The 19004-nt window shown below is 47.4% G+C and overlaps 1 protein-coding gene across 1 annotated transcript in view; it reads right to left on the bottom strand.

Moving 5' to 3' along the window:
• LOC134928620 (vasoactive intestinal polypeptide receptor-like) overlaps positions 1 to 19004 on the bottom strand; it is a 279693-nt gene that overhangs the window by 87644 nt on the left and 173045 nt on the right. Inside the window, exons 4-5 of the mRNA XM_063924545.1 lie at positions 7139 to 7242; positions 3156 to 3250 (exon numbers count right to left, since the gene is read on the bottom strand). Coding sequence (XP_063780615.1) covers positions 3156 to 3250; positions 7139 to 7242 — 199 coding nt within the window. The remainder of the gene's footprint in view (positions 1 to 3155; positions 3251 to 7138; positions 7243 to 19004) is intronic.

Here is a 19004-nt window from a genome sequence, read left to right as displayed (position 1 = left end):
ACATTATCACCAGTCAGTACGCTGACACATTATAACAGTATAGTGTTACATTATCACCAGTCAGTACGCTGACACATTATAACAGTATATAGTTACATTATCACCAGTCAGTACTCTGATACATTATAACAGTATAGTGTTACATTATCACCAGTCAGTACTCTGACACATTATAACAGTATAGTTTTACATTATCACCAGTCAGTACTCTGACACATTATAACAGTATATTGTTACATTATCACCAGTCAGTACGCTGACACATTATAACAGTATATAGTTACATTATCACCAGTCAGTACTCTGACACATTATAACAGTATATAGTTACATTATCACCGGTCAGTACTCTGACACAGTATAACAGTATAGTGTTACATTATCACCAGTCAGTACGCTGACACATTATAACAGTATAGTGTTACATTATCACCAGTCAGTACTCTGATACATTATAACAGTATATAGTTACATTATCACCAGTCAGTACGCTGACACATTATAACAGTATATTGTTACATTATCACCAGTCAGTACTCTGATACATTATTACAGTATAGTTTTACATTATCACCAGTCAGTACGCTGACACATTATAACAGTATATAGTTACATTATCACCAGTCAGTACGCTGACACATTATAACAGTATATAGTTACATTATCACCGGTCAGTTCTCTGACACATTATAACAGTATAGTGTTACATTATCCCCAGTCAGTTCTCTGACACATTATAACAGTATATAGTTACATTATCACCGGTCAGTACTCTGACACATTATAACAGTATATAGTTACATTATCACCGGTCAGTACTCGGATACATTATAACAGTATAGTGTTACATTATCACCAGTCAGTACGCTGACACATTATAACAGTATAGTGTTACATTATCACCAGTCAGTACTCTGATACATTATAACAGTATAGTGTTACATTATCACCAGTCAGTACGCTGACACATTATAACAGTATAGTGTTACATTATCACCAGTCAGTTCTCTGACACAGTATAACAGTATAGTGTTACATTATCCCCAGTCAGTTCTCTGACACATTATAACAGTATATTGTTACATTATCCCCAGTCAGTTCTCTGACACATTATAACAGTATATTGTTACATTATCACCGGTCAGTACTCGGATACATTATAACAGTATAGTGTTACATTATCACCAGTCAGTACACTGACACATTATAACAGTATATTGTTACATTATCACCAGTCAGTACGCTGACACATTATAACAGTATATAGTTACATTATCACCGGTCAGTACTCTGACACAGTATAACAGTATAGTGTTACATTATCACCAGTCAGTACTCTGACACATTATAACAGTATATAGTTACATTATCACCGGTCAGTACTCTGATACATTATTACAGTATATTGTTACATTATCACCAGTCAGTACTCTGACACATTATAACAGTATAGTGTTACATTATCACCAGTTAGTACTCTGATACATTATAACAGTATATAGTTACATTATCACCAGTCAGTACTCTGATACATTATAACAGTATATTGTTACATTATCACCAGTCAGTACGCTGACACATTATAACAGTATATTGTTACATTATCACCAGTCAGTACGCGGATACATTATAACAGTATATTGTTACATTATCACTGGTCAGTACTCGGATACATTATAACAGTATAGTGTTACATTATCACCAGTCAGTACTCTGATACATTATAACAGTATATTGTTACATTATCACCAGTCAGTACTCTGATACATTATAACAGTATATTGTTACATTATCACCAGTCAGTACGCTGACACAATATAACAGTATAGTGTTACATTATCACCAGTCAGTACGCTGACACATTATAACAGTATAGTGTTACATTATCACCAGTCAGTACGCTGACACATTATAACAGTATAGTGTTACATTATCACCAGTCAGTACTCTGATACATTATTAAGAGAATTATTATAATAATAATAATAATAATAATAAAATGATACAAAGGCACTGGCCCTCCTGGACAGGGTACTAGTTAATGCCCTGGCGGTCACTGTAGCAGATGCATTGCTGAATTCCCACCTGTAACTGTACCCATCCTCCACAGAGTGACCTGTAAGGGACGATGCTGCATTCTGCGTATTCTGATGGAAACAGTGGGGTTCACGGACTATATGCCGGCGTATTACTATAATCATCCTACAAAGTACCTGGTGTAGAAGCAGACTTGTCTGTGTTTTATATTAATACTTTTATATTGCACGTTTCATCGGAGATGCAATTACACAGTGCGGAGCTTTTGAAACATAAAGCAAAGTTTACATTTTAGGTCAAACATAAATCTCTTTCAGATGAAGAGGTAAAAACAGAGGATTCTGAGAGACGACCTTTTGTTTCAGAAATGTAATTAAACTTGTGTGGTGTATAAATCTGCTGCACAGTACTCGGAATACTCTGTAAATTACTGCTAGGCAATTTAATATCCATAAAAACGAGGGGTTATATAAATAGACTCGCTTCGGTCTGGATTACTGATGTATCATGTTGCGAGGAAAGATACAGAAAGTTGGGAAGGGATGATGGATTTTCTCCGCGGATATTCATTAGATGCACCGGACGCGGCCATTTGAGTGATTATTTAAAGATGATCTGCTGATGAGCCAACGCGTTCCACTTCCTCAGTATATAGAGATTTATGTGATTATATCATCCCACTAATTCCAGATAAAATTAGTTTCTTTTGTTTGCATGAACTATGAATTCAAATCTTTGCATCAAAGCCTATGTGAGAGATTTTACTAACAAGCCGACCCCACTGTGTTACCAAAGTCCTCTGGGACGTACCAGCCCACCCTTCTGGAACATTATGTTGGGGGGCTATGCCCGAAACTTGGGCAGTAGGTCACCCTCTCGTATTTCCGCCCACTTCCTAGTGAAAAGCGCAGCACTGGGCCGTGATCGTAAGATTCTCAGAGAATGTGGCGGGAGGTAACGACGAGAATGAAACGCGTCAGCTTCCTCCTAGTGGAAAGCCACTGCTGACATGTTATATTGCATTTCCACATATTTCACTGTAATAAATCTTTGCAGAAAAATGATATTGACCATTAGTATTATTTTTATTACTCTACAGCGTTAGCAGACGGCCTCACCTGAAGAGGCACAGGATGATCATGGCTGCGGTGAGAGAGATTAGCGATAAACTGTGCCCAATAGTGTATCCCGTCTTTATCATCCCAAAGAACGCCTGTGAAGACAGAATATTCAGAATTACTCATCTGCCCACGGAACACATATCACACATTTATTTCTGGAGGTTGCTGAGAGACCCCCATGTGCCAGCCCACCACATGACCAGCTGCGGGTAAAACCTGCAGATCGAGACCCCCGGGGCGTGGCCTCTGTCCTGTTAGGCCACGCCCCCAATGGAAGTTACCCCAGGTCACGCTGGGGGCCAGACCAGCACTCTGGAAGATGCAGGGCTGCCCCCCAGCCTCCGGCGCTCACTGTCTGCCGGCACGGCGTTGCTGTCTGCATAGCAGGGCAGACCATACACAATACGGCGCCGGACGCCAGCATAACTTTACAAATGTAAAACACTGAGTCCTATCAGGAGAAAAGTGCTATATAAATGACATAGGCCCTCATTCCGAGTTGTTCGCTCTCTAGCTGCATTTAGCAGCATTGCACACGCTAAGCCGCCGCTTTCTGGGAGTGTATATTAGCTTAGCAGAAGTGCGAACGAAAGGATCACAGAGCGGCTACAAAAAAAGAGCAGTTTCTGAGCAGCTCGAGACTTACTCCTACCTAGCGATCACTTCAGACTGTTTAGTTCCTGTTTTGACGTCACAAACACGCCCTGCATTCGGCCAACCACGCCTCCGTTTCCCCCGCCACGCCTGTGTTTTTCCGCACACTCCCTGAAAACGGTCAGTTGACATCCAGAAACACCCACTTCCTGTCAATCACTCTGCGGCGAGCAGTGCAACTGAAAAGCGTCGCTAGACCTTGTGTGAAACTACATCGGCTTTTGTGAAAGTACGACGCGCGTGCGCACCATGCGCATGCGCAGAATTGCCGTTTTCTGACCTAAGTGTTGCGCTGGGAACAACGGCATTATTGTTTCGGAGATGCTTTGGGAGGTGCAGTGCATTGTATTTCTCTTAAAGTTCCGTGTCACTTTCGCACAGCAGATGCAGCGAAACACCTCTCACAGTGTACTAGCGGTGCCGGGCTGCGACTGTAACTGTTATTAGGGACGCATTTCCGCAAAGGAGCAAGTTTTTTTAATGCTAAAATGGTTTTTAAATGGTTATAAAGCTGAAATAAAGAAGAGGACTTTCCTGGGACTAATAAATGGGTAAAAGAGGGTTCTTGCAGCCATGCGTATGCTGGTACTTGTAGTACTACAACTGCAGTTCTTTCTGTACCTTGCACTTTGTTGCATGTGATGAACAGAAGCGCTGCGTGAGGGATCGGTCCTGTGTCCTGTTTCCCACACAAGTACCCTGAAGTGTTTCCCTGGCGCACACAACGTCACCAGGCCAGTAATTGTCAGAGATACATCCAATATTACACTCATCGGCCGTTGCCATGAGACCCTCTCCAGCGCCACTCAGCAGCTGGCTCACCGAACGCCGACCAGCAAAGTGCGCAGTGCGAGACCCTCAGTGCTGGTGACGTGTGGAGGGTGTAGGATTAACGACCCTTCATTCTGCTTTTAATATAACGATGTAAAGATTCAGACAAATCCCTAATGACACAAACAGCTCGTGTAGAGATGCGTCACCAAGATATAATCTGTCTCATTTGCCCTTTATTAACAACATCAAGTAGAAAGGAGATAGGAGGTGACGTTGTATGCCAACATAAGGGACAATAGGGGACGCACTGGCCGCGTCTTTTGCCGCAGTTGGGTCTTTATGCTAATGAGAGACAATTCTCTGCAGTTATATCCCGAGGATTCTGTCTTCTTACCGCCCCTGCTGAATGGCCCTTATTACAGTGTAACCGGGCTCCGCTGCGCCTACACTGCCCCATCACATCAGCGTCGGCCCTCCCACACTTCCACGTGCCACAGGCTGCTCCGGTGGTGGTTGTACCCCCCTGCATGTACTCAATGATATACTGTAATATTTTGTACCTCATAAGAGCTTATTCTGCAGAGGAGGAGGAGCTGAAATAGGTCTTTACTGTGCGAATAAGATGCCTAATTCTTATACAGGACATAGAGGGTCTGATTCAGAGGCGGACGCAAATGACACGGAATACCGATATTCACGCAATTGAGCAACTATTTGCCACTGCAAAAAAATGTAAAACCCCTACGGCGCACGTGTTACATAGAGTATACGCACAAAGCTGCTGCTGCGATGGGGTCAGACGGGGCCAGAAATCGAGCGGCAAACTGATGGGTGTTCCCGGGTGGCTAGTCGGGGATGGCGGCTGCATTCCCAGACTCACAGCTCGTGCTACAGAGAAATGGTGCAGCGCTGGTGGGGTGTAGTGTTACAGCGAGCAGAAAGTGCTTGCACACTCAGACACACGCCTGCACACCGGAACCTAGCATATTATCGACTCTGCGAGTCCAGCAATAGACGTTAGAGTGAATGCAGCACTGTCCACCTCTCTATCAGTCCGCACCAGTCACTGCGGCACCCGTGCTCCCCCAATCCTCTAATCTAGAAGATCTAATGAAGGAGATCCCAACTAATGCTCAGAACGGGCCTGAACACAGAACAAGGGGTATCTGACACGTGCTGTTGTCGGGATACTTAGGGGACCCCCCAGATCAGAGGAATAGGGGAATACGCACAAGTGACATTTTCATATTTTAAATGTTTCCTCTTTTTTTCACACTAAATAAAGGGCGGTATTCAGAGTTAGACGCTTTTCGCAAACTATCATTATGCATTTGCAACGCGGCATTGGCGGGGAGCAGGAAAACAAGCATGTCATGGTCATTTTAGGGGTGATACGATGGCGGTGCCTGTGTTTCCTGCGTTTCCTGACTATGTATGCAGGGGGTCATCCTCTATATTGATTCTTGCCATGCAATCGCAACTGAATAGCGGTCGCATCGAAGAGCGGCGCCGTACATACTGGGCGGCCTTGCGTGATTTGACCCACAGCAGTTTTTGCTAATTTAGCAAAAACGACTAAAGACTCTGAATAACCCCCAAAATTTCCATTTTTTTATTTTTGCAGAATTATAATGTACAGTACGTAATGGATGTGATAGTTACATTATTTAGCACAGAGGATCAGTCATGGGGGTCATTCCGAGTTGATCGCTCGCTAGCAGTTTTTAGCAGCCGTGCAAACGCTATGCCGCCTCCCACTGGGAGTGTATTTTAGCTTAGCAGAAGTGCGAACGGTTGTATCGCAGAGCGCCTGCAAAAATTTTTGTGTAGTTTCAGAGCAGCTCAAAACCTATTCAGCGCTTGCGATCACTTCAGACTATTCAGTTCCGGATTTGACGTCCCCCCCCCCTCCCCCCACTGCGTTCGCCCAGCCACGCCTGCGTTTTCCCTGGCACGCCTGCATTTTTTCCCGAACACTCCCTGAAAACGGTCAGTTGCAACCCAAAAAGGCCCACTTCATGTCAATCACTCTGCGGCCACCAGTGCGACTGAAATGCATCGCTAGACCCTGTGCAGAACTGCATAATTCGTTGTGACCGTACATTGCGCCGCATGCGCAGACCTTCCGTTTTTTTTAGCCTGATCGCTGCGCTGCGAACAAATGCAGCTAGCGATCAACTCGGAATGACCACCATTGTCACATGAAGTTTATGTTACCGCGCGGTTACATCAGGGCTGCAGGAGACAGATTGCTCAGTCCCACTTCCCTACCAGCTCCCGTCATGGCGGCGTACATATTAATATTCTACGCAGCGTATTCCCAGCAGCTGCCTACATGAATATCTTGTTCTAAACGGATTTAAAACTGATATCTGGAGCTGTCACACTAATACTACAAATCCTTCTTTTATTATTGGCATTAAATGCACGTCAGAAACAAAACCCCAGATAAGACAATCTGCGTGATGGTCAGGAGCCGAAACCATCTTGTATATGCTTGTCAAGAGTGTGTGGACGCAATGCGCCGCTCAGGCATAGAAAGCGAGTAGTACCTGTTCCGTCGGCGTGTCGTTGTTGGAGAATCCGCAGGCAAACATGTAGGACGACGGGTACATCTGTGACCAGCCCTCGCTCGTGCAGTTTCTGGAGACATTGCCTGAAATGAGAATTTTATATACGTTATCACTGGTGTCAGAGAATATACCATGCAGTCATTAGCGCATTCTGGCAATGGTGAAGCCGGTGCAGCCTGTAACACTACATTCCCCTCCCTCTGTAGCAATATGCAAACTTTATTGAAAATGACGGCAATACAATTCTGTTATATTTTACATATAGTTGGCTACTCTCCCAGAATCTAGGAGGGGCTTCCAAATTATTGGGAGACATCCCCCAACTCCCAGAGGTCCAAGCAATCTTATGGACCACACAATTCTACGTACCACGCAATCCTACGGACCGTGCAATCCTGCGGACCACGCAATCCTACGGACCATGCAATCCTACGGACCATGCAAATCTATGGACCACGCAATCCTACGGACCACGCAATCCTACGGACCACGCAATCCTACGGACCATGCAAATCTACGGACCAAGCAATTCTACGGACCACGCAATCCTACAAAAGGCCACCCAGAGTGGTTATGGGTCACAAAGGTGCAAATTGCAAAATCGTTCGCCTGGCTCAGCACACCAAGGGGCAGATGTAGAGATGAGCCCCAGCTGGTTTTGCGGCCAGATCTAGCGTGTACTCACACTGTACATGTTCTGGAGGAGAACACGCGCTTTCACGGGAATTGCAGAATGGTGCTCAACTCTTTTGCATCAGCCCTTGAAGGTGAAAGGGCAGAATTTGGTGGTGACGGGACATTAACACGTATGATAAGATGAGCACGCAGGTTTTACCGGAATTACGGGCTATGCACAGCTGTGCGCATGCAGATATAAATCGGTTTTCAGACATATCTCCTACACCAAGGGTAGGGCTGGTGTAAGTGCGCACTGATAGTGATGACAGTAATGCAACTGCGTGTACGGATGGGGGCGCAACGGTCGCAGAGATGCGTACAGCAGCACACGGGCGAATATCAGCATTATTCTCCATGCGTGCCAAGTGGGTGTAATCATAGCTGGCCTGCGATCCACTACGCATCAGCCGATAAGTGCCACAAATTGCGCAATGAAGCCCGCCTGCGCCGTCTTTACCCAGCTTCTTTTGTAAAAGTAGATAAGTGTGATTTTACAAAGGTACCCTGTAATAATTTGTAATCTTAATCTTTTTACGAATATACAGTACACAGCCTAATATTATGAATGAATGATTCAATTGTAAGCGATGTGGAACTCAGCATTTGCGCAATGGTCGGGGGCACACATATCAGCCATATACGACATTGAGTGCCGACATCGCAAGTCTTCCTGGTCACCTCTATATAGTACAAGGGAAAACTTGCCGGGCGAATGGGTGTGTTGCGCCTTTTCGGAGCGTCACATCGCACCCATGACTCCCCCACCCATATGGCACTAATGATAGGGGATGAAGGAAGTGTTAATCATTTATGGAGATTCTGTAATAGAATTTGCAGCTTTCACACGCTGCACATTGAGCAAAGACGACAAACATTTTTTGTTCTTCACTGAAAGCCGACTGTAAAGCTTAATTTGTGACTTATTGGGACCAGATCTCTTGCAGCCACTAGCACTCCGGGCCACATTGCAGAACGGTTTTGTTGTGCACAGCAGATGGTATTATTCTCCACAATGCCATGATGATGCAATTTGCAGTGAAACGCCATAGTGCCCCCCCCCTTCCCCCCCCCCCCCAGGAAGACTGGATGGATCGAGGAGGGTGACTGAGTTCTCCAGGAGAAACCCCACCACCCCAAAATGTGTGGGCCTCCTGGTTCAGCAGATCAGGCCATTATGATCTAAAGTACTGGACTGCCAGGTTGCACAATGAGAGTGTGAGTGGCGGTAACTCCACACAGTGGGCAACTTAACCAGGTAGATTACAGGAGGCTTAAACAAGCTGGTTATACTGCGTGCTAGATGCAGCTTGGAGCGACTGAGGTATGCTGGGTGTTGTAGTGCACCAGATGGTAATGGAGCATATACTCTGATGGTACAGGGCAACAGGGAGACCTGTGGGGCCTTGTAAGGCTCTGTAACTGGGGAGAGTATGTCTGAGGGCCACGAGATACTGCAGATGCCGATGGAGAATGAGGCACGGAGGACCGCCATGCATGCCGTAGATCAGATCCTGACAGAGCTGCGGTGGGTCCTAGAGACTGCCGGCTCTTACCCAATGGATGGAGGCATCGCTGAGCGCTCCTCATCTAACACCTCATACCTCTATGCATTTTTCTGCAATACATGTGGATCGCTATATGTGTTAAAAGTCCACAACAAATATGTCTGACCTGCGGCACGGCGATCCCCATCGATGTCCCCGTATGCCGCAAGCTCCTGAAAGTGTAACTCATCTTCTGCACGATAAGCAACGGCATCTATAGATGGCATTGCCTATAGAAACCTATGGGCTTCTTACCACAATTAATCCCCCGCCAGGGATCTGAAGGATCTTACTTTGTCCACGTTATAACTGAGCAGGCAATCGAACGCACATACGCAATAGGGCTCCCGGGTCATAAAACCAGAAGTCAGTACTATGCCGGGACAGCTCTGCGTCGGAGGTGAGTAATCACTTATATCGGCATTTACGATACTTGATACGGGATGTAGCTAATATACTGGCTGTCTGGGTCCCGGCGTTCAGGATCCCTGTCCTGATGTGAGACATGAAACGGAAACCATTACAGCGGAGCGCAGACGCACGTTTCCCAGGGACTGGATGCGCAACCTGCAATTGCTGAAACCAAGTCATTGCTCTGCATTGTGCAATAAGCTTTCAGGCCCCATTAGGCGCAGCCACGACCGGCTGAACATACGTGAATTTAGAAAGAGAAACTTCCCTTTAAATAAATGTTGGTTTGATGACTGTTCAGAACGCATTAAACCATTCACCTTAGCAAACGCTCTACCCACAGAAGCAATTACCGGGACGCCATGAGAAGCTGGTGGAGCAATGATTGGAACACAGAGTCCTCTACTGCTAATACCTAGGGGGAGATCCGGACGTGTAACAGGAATACGTACGATTTAGCGGCGGTGGGATGCCGGCTGTACATATCCCGACAGTGACATCCCGCCTGCCAGAATACTGGCAAGAGGGCGAGCGCAAAGAGTCACCTTGTGCGATCTATTCCCACTCTATGGTCCTGTTTTGCTGGGATTCCGGCTGGTGGCATTGGGGGTCATTCCGAGTTGATCGCTAGCTGCTTTAATTCGCTGCACAGCGATCAGGAAAAAAATCGGCACTTCTGCGCATGCGTATGTGGCGCAATGCACACGCGCGTCGTACTATTACAACAGCCGATGTAGTTTCACACAAGGTCTAGCGAAGCTTTTCAGTCGCACTGCTGGCCGCAGAGTGATTGACATGAAGTGGGCGTTTCTGGGTGTCAACTGACCGTTTTCAGGGAGTGTTCAGAAAAATGCAGGCGTGCCAGGAAAAACGCAGGCGTGGCTGGGCGAACGCAGGGCGTGTTCGTGACGTCAAAACAGGAACTGAACAGTCTGAAGTGATCGCAAGCGCTGAGTAGGTCTGCAGCTACTCTGAAACTGCACAAAATTATTTTGTAGTCGCTCTGTGATCCTTTCGTTCGCACTTCTGCTAAGCTAAGATACACTCCCAGTGGGCGGCGGCATAGCGTGTGCACGGCTGCTAAAAACTGCTAGCGAGCGAACAACTCGGTATGACCCCCATTGTCAGCTGTCGGGATTCCATCGATCGTATCCTGACCGCTGGGATCCCGATAGCCGGCAAATTGAATGTATAACAAACCACCTTTCCCATAGCTGTTCAGCCTCTCCTACACTGTTAATACCAGTGACGCAATGAGACCCCCCCGTACAGGACATGCGCTGAGTGACATGCGCTCACTTCTGTATTCTGACAACATAACAAAGTGTTCCGTGACCAGGACACCGGCTGCTGACGTGTAGTTATGCCTTTCCCTGGAACTACACAAAATCCTGCCGCACACCACAAAGACGATGACACAGCAACAGGAATAATGTAATCCAGGCGTCTGCGGCGCCGCGTGCCGGCTGATCGCCATGTACTGGGCTCGTGGGATACAAGCTGGGAATAAAATCCTCCAAAACAGTGATAAAACAGCGTAACAAGGCAGAGGGGCGACTAAGAGCCGCAAAGAGCAATGACTGTTATGCTGGGTACGCGCCAGGACCACGCTAGGGACGATTTCACCATTTCGACACATCGGATCGATATATCGTTAGTAAAAGTGCAAATTTGGGAAGCGTATTAAATAGATAACAGAAAAAGCTTTATTATGTACAGTAAATGCGCGTATCCCCAGAGACACAATGGTAAATAACGCAGCTACGCCGTATCGCTTGGCGTCACTGTCAGCAGCATCGGTGACATCACATTGATAAATGATGGCGACAGCGGGTTTCCTGTCACCGCGATAAGCTGCCCTGTAACTCATGAATGTCCTTCTGCACTGACAGGTGCAACAATGGGGTAAATTGACTAAGATTGGAGTTCTATTTCAGATGGGATGTTGCCCATAGCAACCGATCAGATCCTACTTCTCATTTATCTAGCACCTTCTAGAACAGGCATGTCCAAACTGCGGCCCTCCAGCTGTTGTGAAACTACCTATCCCAGCATGCCCTGACACAGTTTTGCTGTCAGAGAATGCTAAAGCTGTGTCAGGGCATGCTGGGATGTGTAGTTTCACAACAGCTGGAGGGCCGCAGTTTGGACATGCCTGTTCTAGAAGATAATACCTGGTATCTGATTGGTTGCTATGGGCAACATCCCTTCTGAAATAGAACTCCCATCTTAGTAAATTTACCCCAATGTATCAATTCTCAGCCCAGCAGGCACTAGTTGTGCTCGGCACGGCTGCCTATCAGCGCCGGGGTCATGTGATCAATTCCTGACCATGGCACCATCTGTGCAGAGTTTGTATGTACACACCCCAAAAACATATGGACAGCTTCATTGGTTTCTGATAAAAAAAAATATTATTCTGGTGTGCGAGTCCAAGCGATAGAGAATGTAGCAGCTGATTGAGAGCTGGATGCTAATGGCAGCGTTAACAGGTTTAAACCAAATGTTTTTTTAATAAATCACTTTATTATGCTTAATTCCTCCATTTTGTGTGCGTTTCTCCGAAAAGTGCTTTTGCATTTTCCATTCTGTATTACTATTCAGATTAATTTAATTATCTCCTATATAATAGCCCAGATCTGTGACATTGTGCCTGTGTGTATAACGCATCTCTCATTGGGTTAGTGGCAGGTCTATCACACCCAGTCCACAGCTGATTGGGCGAGAAACTCCCTCCCACACAGGTTACATCCAATGAGAGGCTCTGCCCTTTGCCTGCTGTGTTTTCACAGGGCAGGATTAGCAATGGGGCTGATGGAGCTGCAGCTCCAGGCCCACACCCCAAAATAGTCCCCCTGCATCTGCAGCAACAAACCCTCCAACACTTTACACATAAACATTGATACACATCATACCCTCCAACATGACCCGCCCCACTAGGTACAAAATGCTCTGTTTCTGGACTTCCCTCTTAATTTATGATTTCCATCACCTGTGAAGAAACAGCTTTCTTATCATTGAACTAGTTCAACACAGGTGATGGAAATCATAAATTAAGAGGGAAGTCCAGAAACAGAGCATTTTGTACCTAGTGGGGCGGGTCATGTTGGAGGGTCTGATACACATTCGAACAGGGGGCGTGGCCACGGGTACAGCCGTGTGACCACGCCCCTTTTCCTATACTTTCATTGGAAGCTTGGAGAGTCAATAATCAGTACAGACCATAAAAAAAGGTCCTGTACCTGCCAGTAAGGTGCAGCTGGAGGGTATGCCACTGCATCTGCAGCAAGTCTCTGCGCTGTACATAGGGGAAAACCTTTTACTGCAGCGTCGTATGTCCTGCTGCCAGTCCGCCTGCCCCCTCCGGCATCAACAATCCCCACTCCCTAGCTGCGGCGCAGGTGGAACAAAAGCTGCTGCGGCCACCGGCATAGATGTGTATGAAAGCGGCACAGCGGAAGGCTTTCATAGCCCTCCCTGCGCCGCATACTCTCTGAGCCCCGGAGCCTCCTCTGCGTGTGATGTCACAGAAGTGCCTCCCCGTCACAGCCGCGCCCAGGTCCCCAGAGGCCCTGACTCCGCAACACAGCACCTGTGCTGCCGGCCTGGAAGCCCCGAGATGGTTAATGTAACGGATAGAGAGGGTGATATCGCAGAGGGTAATGTCTGGACGCTGAATCAATGTAAAAGGTGACAGTGCTGTGCAGTGCAGTGGGTGTGCAGTCTGAGCCGGTGCTAGGGTGTTCAGCGCCCCCCTGCAAACTATAAATTGGCAACCTCGCATACTTTACAAACGCACAGCGCACATAATACCCCCTGTAGTAGAGACACTTACACAAGTAACACCCCCTGTACCAGAGACACTTACACATGTAATGCCCCCTGTACCAGTGACGCTTACACACGTAACGCCCCCTGTACCAGTGACACTTACACATGTAATGTCCCCTGTACCAGAGACGCTTACACACGTAACGCCCTCTGTACCAGTGACCATACACAAGTAACACCCCCTGTAGCAGTGACGCTTACACATGTAACGCCCCCTGTAGCAGTGACGCTTACGCACGTAATGCCCCCTGTACCAGTGCCGCTTACACATGTAACGCCCCCTGTACTAGTGCCACTTACACACGTAACGCCATCCCTGTACCAGTGCCGCTTACACACGTAACGCCCCCTGTACCAGTGGCGCTTACACGCGTAACGCCCCCTGTAGCACTGACGCTTACACACGTAACGCCCTCTGTACCAATGACGCTTACACACGCAATGCCCCCTGTACCAGTGACGCTTACACACGTAACACCCCCTGTACCAGTGCCGCTTACACACGTAACACCCCCTGTACCAGTGCCGCTTACACACGTAACGCCCTCCTGTACTAGTGACGCTTACACACGTAATGCCCCCCATAGCAGTGCCGCTTACACACGTAACGACCTCTCTACCAGTGCCGCTTAGACACGTAATGCCCCCTGTACCAGTGACGCTTACACACGTAACGCCCCCCTGTACCAGTGACACTTACACACGTAACGCCCCCTGTACCAGTGACGCTTACACACGTAACGCCCTCCTGTACTAGTGACGCTTACACACGTAACGCCCTCTGTACCAATGACGCTTACACACGCAATGCCCCCTGTACCAGTGACGCTTACACACGTAACACCCCCTGTACCAGTGCCGCTTACACACGTAACACCCCCTGTACCAGTGCCGCTTACACACGTAACGCCCTCCTGTACTAGTGACGCTTACACACGTAATGCCCCCCATAGCAGTGCCGCTTACACACGTAACGACCTCTCTACCAGTGCCGCTTAGACACGTAATGCCCCCTGTACCAGTGACGCTTACACACGTAACGCCCCCTGTACCAGTGACGCTTACACACGTAACGCCCCCCTAAGCTACTGCTCCCAGCAGCCCTTAGTGCCGAAGCATTCCGTCCCTTAGGGCTGCTGGGAGCTGTAGTTTATTGAGTGCATCTTCTTCCCTGTTATGCGGCGCGTTGGGACACCGGCGCTAACAATAGTGACTGGCTGCTGTGCGAGTCTCTGGGAGAGCCACTGCCAAAGGGAGGACAGCAGCTTAGCTGCTGAAAGGAGGAGAAGCATTACCCGCTCCTCCCTCACTATTAGTACCTCCAGGCCCCATCCGCGGCACCCTCACACACCCCCTCCAGCACCCCCGGTAGCTCCGGACCCCCCTCCCCAACCTGCAGCAACCCCGCACCCGCCCCTCCCCCCGCACCACCACATTCGCCCCACCCCCACCCGGGGCACCCCTGCAACTGCTCCTCCGCCACCCTCGGTGGCTCCAGACCCCCACCTGCGGCATCACCGCACCAGCCCCTCCCCCACCTGCAGCACCACCGCAAACACCCCTCCCCCTCCCGCGGCACCCCCCGGATCCCATCCATGTCTTCCCCGCACCCGCCACTCCCCCAACCAAAGCACCTACTAGGTGATTCATCAGGCCCTGCGTGCGCTGTTCACACTGTTGCAAGTGGCTTCGACCCCTTAACCATTGCACGCCCTTTGTCCGTGCAATATTTAACCACACACACAATTATGATTGAAGGTAATACGCCATATAATAAAAATATTGCACGCCACAAGGGTGTGCAAGGGATAAGGGGGTGTAGCTCCTTACGACGGTGTGAAGAGCGCCCGTAGGGCGCGATGAATCACCTAGTAATAAGTAATAAGTAGGACTAAGTCTTAACATTAACGTGTTGTTCTTATTTTCAATGTCATCTATCTGTGAGTGCACTTTGTATGTATTAATGTTTAGTCTACCTACATATATTCAGATGTAATAGGAATAATACAGATGGAGCCGAGCTCATCTGAGGCGGCTCCATCGCAGGCGTGCACTCCTGGCGTGAATAGGCGAGCCGTCCGCCTAGTCACCGGGAGTGCACAGAGACGCTCCCATTCTGCACGCGCCCGGACGGAGGCGCTCTACATTCAAGTGGACTCTCCCGGCCGGAGACGCTCTCGGCGTTAGTCACAGACGGAGCCACACCTAGCGTGGCGCCATCTGTAGACTGTAAACAATTGGTTTAATTGAAATATGTAAAATAAATCAAATCAAAGCCTAACAACATTATTAATGTTAGAAATCATTAAAACATGGCTGATCGAGGTTTCAAGAACAGGATTCAATCTTTTTTTCCATTAAAATATTAAAGAAAACTTTGAACCAAGACAAAAAAAACAAAAACCTTTTTTCCCCGCAAACCTGGTTGTAAGTAAAGCAAAAAAAAAACCAAGCAACTCTGCAAAACCATGCAGGTGGGGCAGATGTAACGTGCAGAAAGATCAGATTAAATTGCAGTGTAAAACTACAGTTATCTAACATTTGTGGGCTACATGCAAAAGCAGCCAGTATTTACCCTGCACAGAAAACACATAACCCACTCAAATGTAAAATCTCTTTGCACATGTTACATCTGCCAGCAAAAACTGCGACCAGAACGCAACCACTTGCTTCGTCACGCCTAGAATATGGTGCCGGCATGTCCCAGTTATCTGGAACGCTCCCTGTTGCAGCCCCCAAATGCCAACGGCATGTCAATCATGCGTTTAGGGCACTGCGAGAGACATCGCAGGACCTGACTGGCACATGCAGAGATTGATGTAAATATCACAGGGTACAAGCCTGTACAGAATCAGATGTGTCCACACAACCATGGGCCTAATTCAGACCTGACCGCAGCAGCAAATTTGTTACCTAATGGGCAAAATCAAGTGCAGTGCAGGTGGGGCAGATGTAACATGTGCAGAGAGAGTTAGATTTGGGTGGGGTGTGTTCAAACTGAAATCTAAATTGCAGTGTAAAAATAAAGCAGCCAGTATTTACCCCGCACAGAAACAATATAAACCACCCAACTCTAACTCTCTCTGCACATGTTACATCTGCCCCATCTGCAGTGCACATGGTTTTGCCCAACTGCTAACACATTTGCTGCTACGATCAACTCTAAATGACCCCCTCTACCCAGATCATGCCGAATAGCCCTGTCTGGTGCTCCACGGACTATGGGGAACATTTACTAAGCAGTGGTAAGAGCGGAGAAGTGAGCCAGTGGAGAAATTGCCCCATCAACCAATCAGCAGCTCTGTATCATTTTATAGTATGCAAATTCTAGATGTTACTTCAGTGCTGATTGGTTGCCATGGACAACTTCTCATCTGGCTCACTTCTCCACTCTTATCACTGCTTACTAAATGTCCCCCTATGTGACTGTACTTCTCCACTGGCTCACTTCTCCACTCTTATCACTGCTTACTAAATGTCCCCCTATGTGACTAGTCTGGTCTGTACAGTTTATTGCTGCTGCGGAACGTGTGCCACTAAAACTGCGCAAAAATTGTACATTTTTGTGTTTTGTCTGTTAAGAATCGTGGTTTCCCTGATTATTTCCTGGCCAGGACATTGCAGAGGTCTCTGTGGTATATCTGTGAGATCCCGGAGTTTGGTTGTATTCCGCATGCCAGTATACAGCGATGAATAGAAGGAGCGTTCTGTAAGAGTCTCTGGAAATGGGAATGGAGGACGTGTTTGCACTGCAGTTCTGTGTACCTGCTAATTGGCAGCTAAATGGAAAACGGGGAATCAGAGAAAAGAAATGACCTTTGGGTGTTCTCAAAGAGAGGAGTGCAATGGCGGAATGTTAAGTAGCAAGTCTTTGAAGTCTGATTAAAATGTTGAAAGAGTTACTTCCAATGGGTATTTGTAGGAGAAATTGGCACACGTTGTCTTTCAAAGGGTGGAAAAAAAAATTCTTACAGGTGCAAAGCTTGAAACAATTTGGCAATGTCACTCCGAGCTAGTTCCAGCAATTGGCTTATTGTATTAGCAATTAAATAATGTGCATTAACTCGATGATACGATGTTTCTCCGTTTAATTACAATCTAATTATCGAATTATATCATCTCATCTGCCTCTCCCCGCTGCCTGTATCTGTGGAGAGATGTACTAACATCCAGCCTGTGTCTCTCTGCACGTGGGTGAGGCTGTCGGCGCGTCTCTGAGGGGCAATGCGACATACTTGCCTACCTGACCCTCTCCATGAGGGAGAACATGCTCTGTTCCTGGACTTTCCTGGTAATGTATGATTGCCATCACCTGTGGTGAAACACCTTTCTTATCAATTACCCAGCTCACCACAGGTGATGGCAATCATACATTACCAGGAAAGTCCAGGAACAGAGCATTTTCTCCCTCATGGAGAGGGTCAGGTAGGCAAGTATGGATTCGCCTAGCCGCGCTCATGGGAGCCTAGTCAGCATGTTTATGTAATTTTCTGTCTGCGTCTTCGGTGGTGCAAGCAGATATCAGCAGAGGTGATTCTACCGAGGCCTCACACGATAGCTCAACTCCCTCTCTGCATGTGTCGCTCTATAAGTGTGATACTCTGTATATGTGTAATAATCTGTCTGCGTGCGTCTCTGTATACAGGCGCACCCACCTGGGCAGGTGGGAAACATCTTTTACTTCAAGGTAAAAATGTCAGGGCACAGTGCAGAACTTCTGGAGCCTCCCACCCAATGAAAAATCAGGTTAAAATAACAATTTGGCCAACAAAGACATGTCAGATTTTAAGTGAGGTGTAGATGATGTGGGTCTAACATGTGGAGGTGTAGATAACGTGGGGCCGGCACCTGGAGGTATAAATTATGATGGGGGGCTATCAACAGGTGGTGGAGATGATGTAGGGCCAGCAACTTAAGTTAGGGATGATGTGGGGCTTGTACCTGGAGGTTTAGGTGATGATGTGGGCTGCCACCTGGATGTGTAGACGATGATGTGGACCGGCATCTGGAGGTGTAGATGATGATGCAGGGCTGCTACCTGGAGGTGTAGATGCTGATGTGGGGATAGCACCTGGAGGTGTAGATGATGATGTGGGGCTGCAACCTGAAGGTGAAGATGGGACATGTGGGGGTGGCACCTGGATGTGTAGATGATGTGGGGTCTGTCCCTAGGGGTGTAGATGATAATGTGGGGCTGGTACTGTCACGATCTAGGTAATTCCTTATCAGTATTTACCTTCCAAATGCCTCCTGAGACTGTCCCAGTGTTCCAAGCCTGGATTCCATCTGCACTGTCTGTGTGCAGCACGCTGCATCTCATTGTCTCAAATCTCTTTACTGTGATTCTGGCAGCTTCATGGTTAAAGCTCACATTCAAGTTA

The sequence above is a fragment of the Pseudophryne corroboree genome, chromosome 5, assembly GCF_028390025.1.
Source record: "Pseudophryne corroboree isolate aPseCor3 chromosome 5, aPseCor3.hap2, whole genome shotgun sequence".
NCBI lineage: Eukaryota > Metazoa > Chordata > Amphibia > Anura > Myobatrachidae > Pseudophryne > Pseudophryne corroboree.
This window is presented reverse-complemented; position numbering and strand designations above follow the sequence as displayed.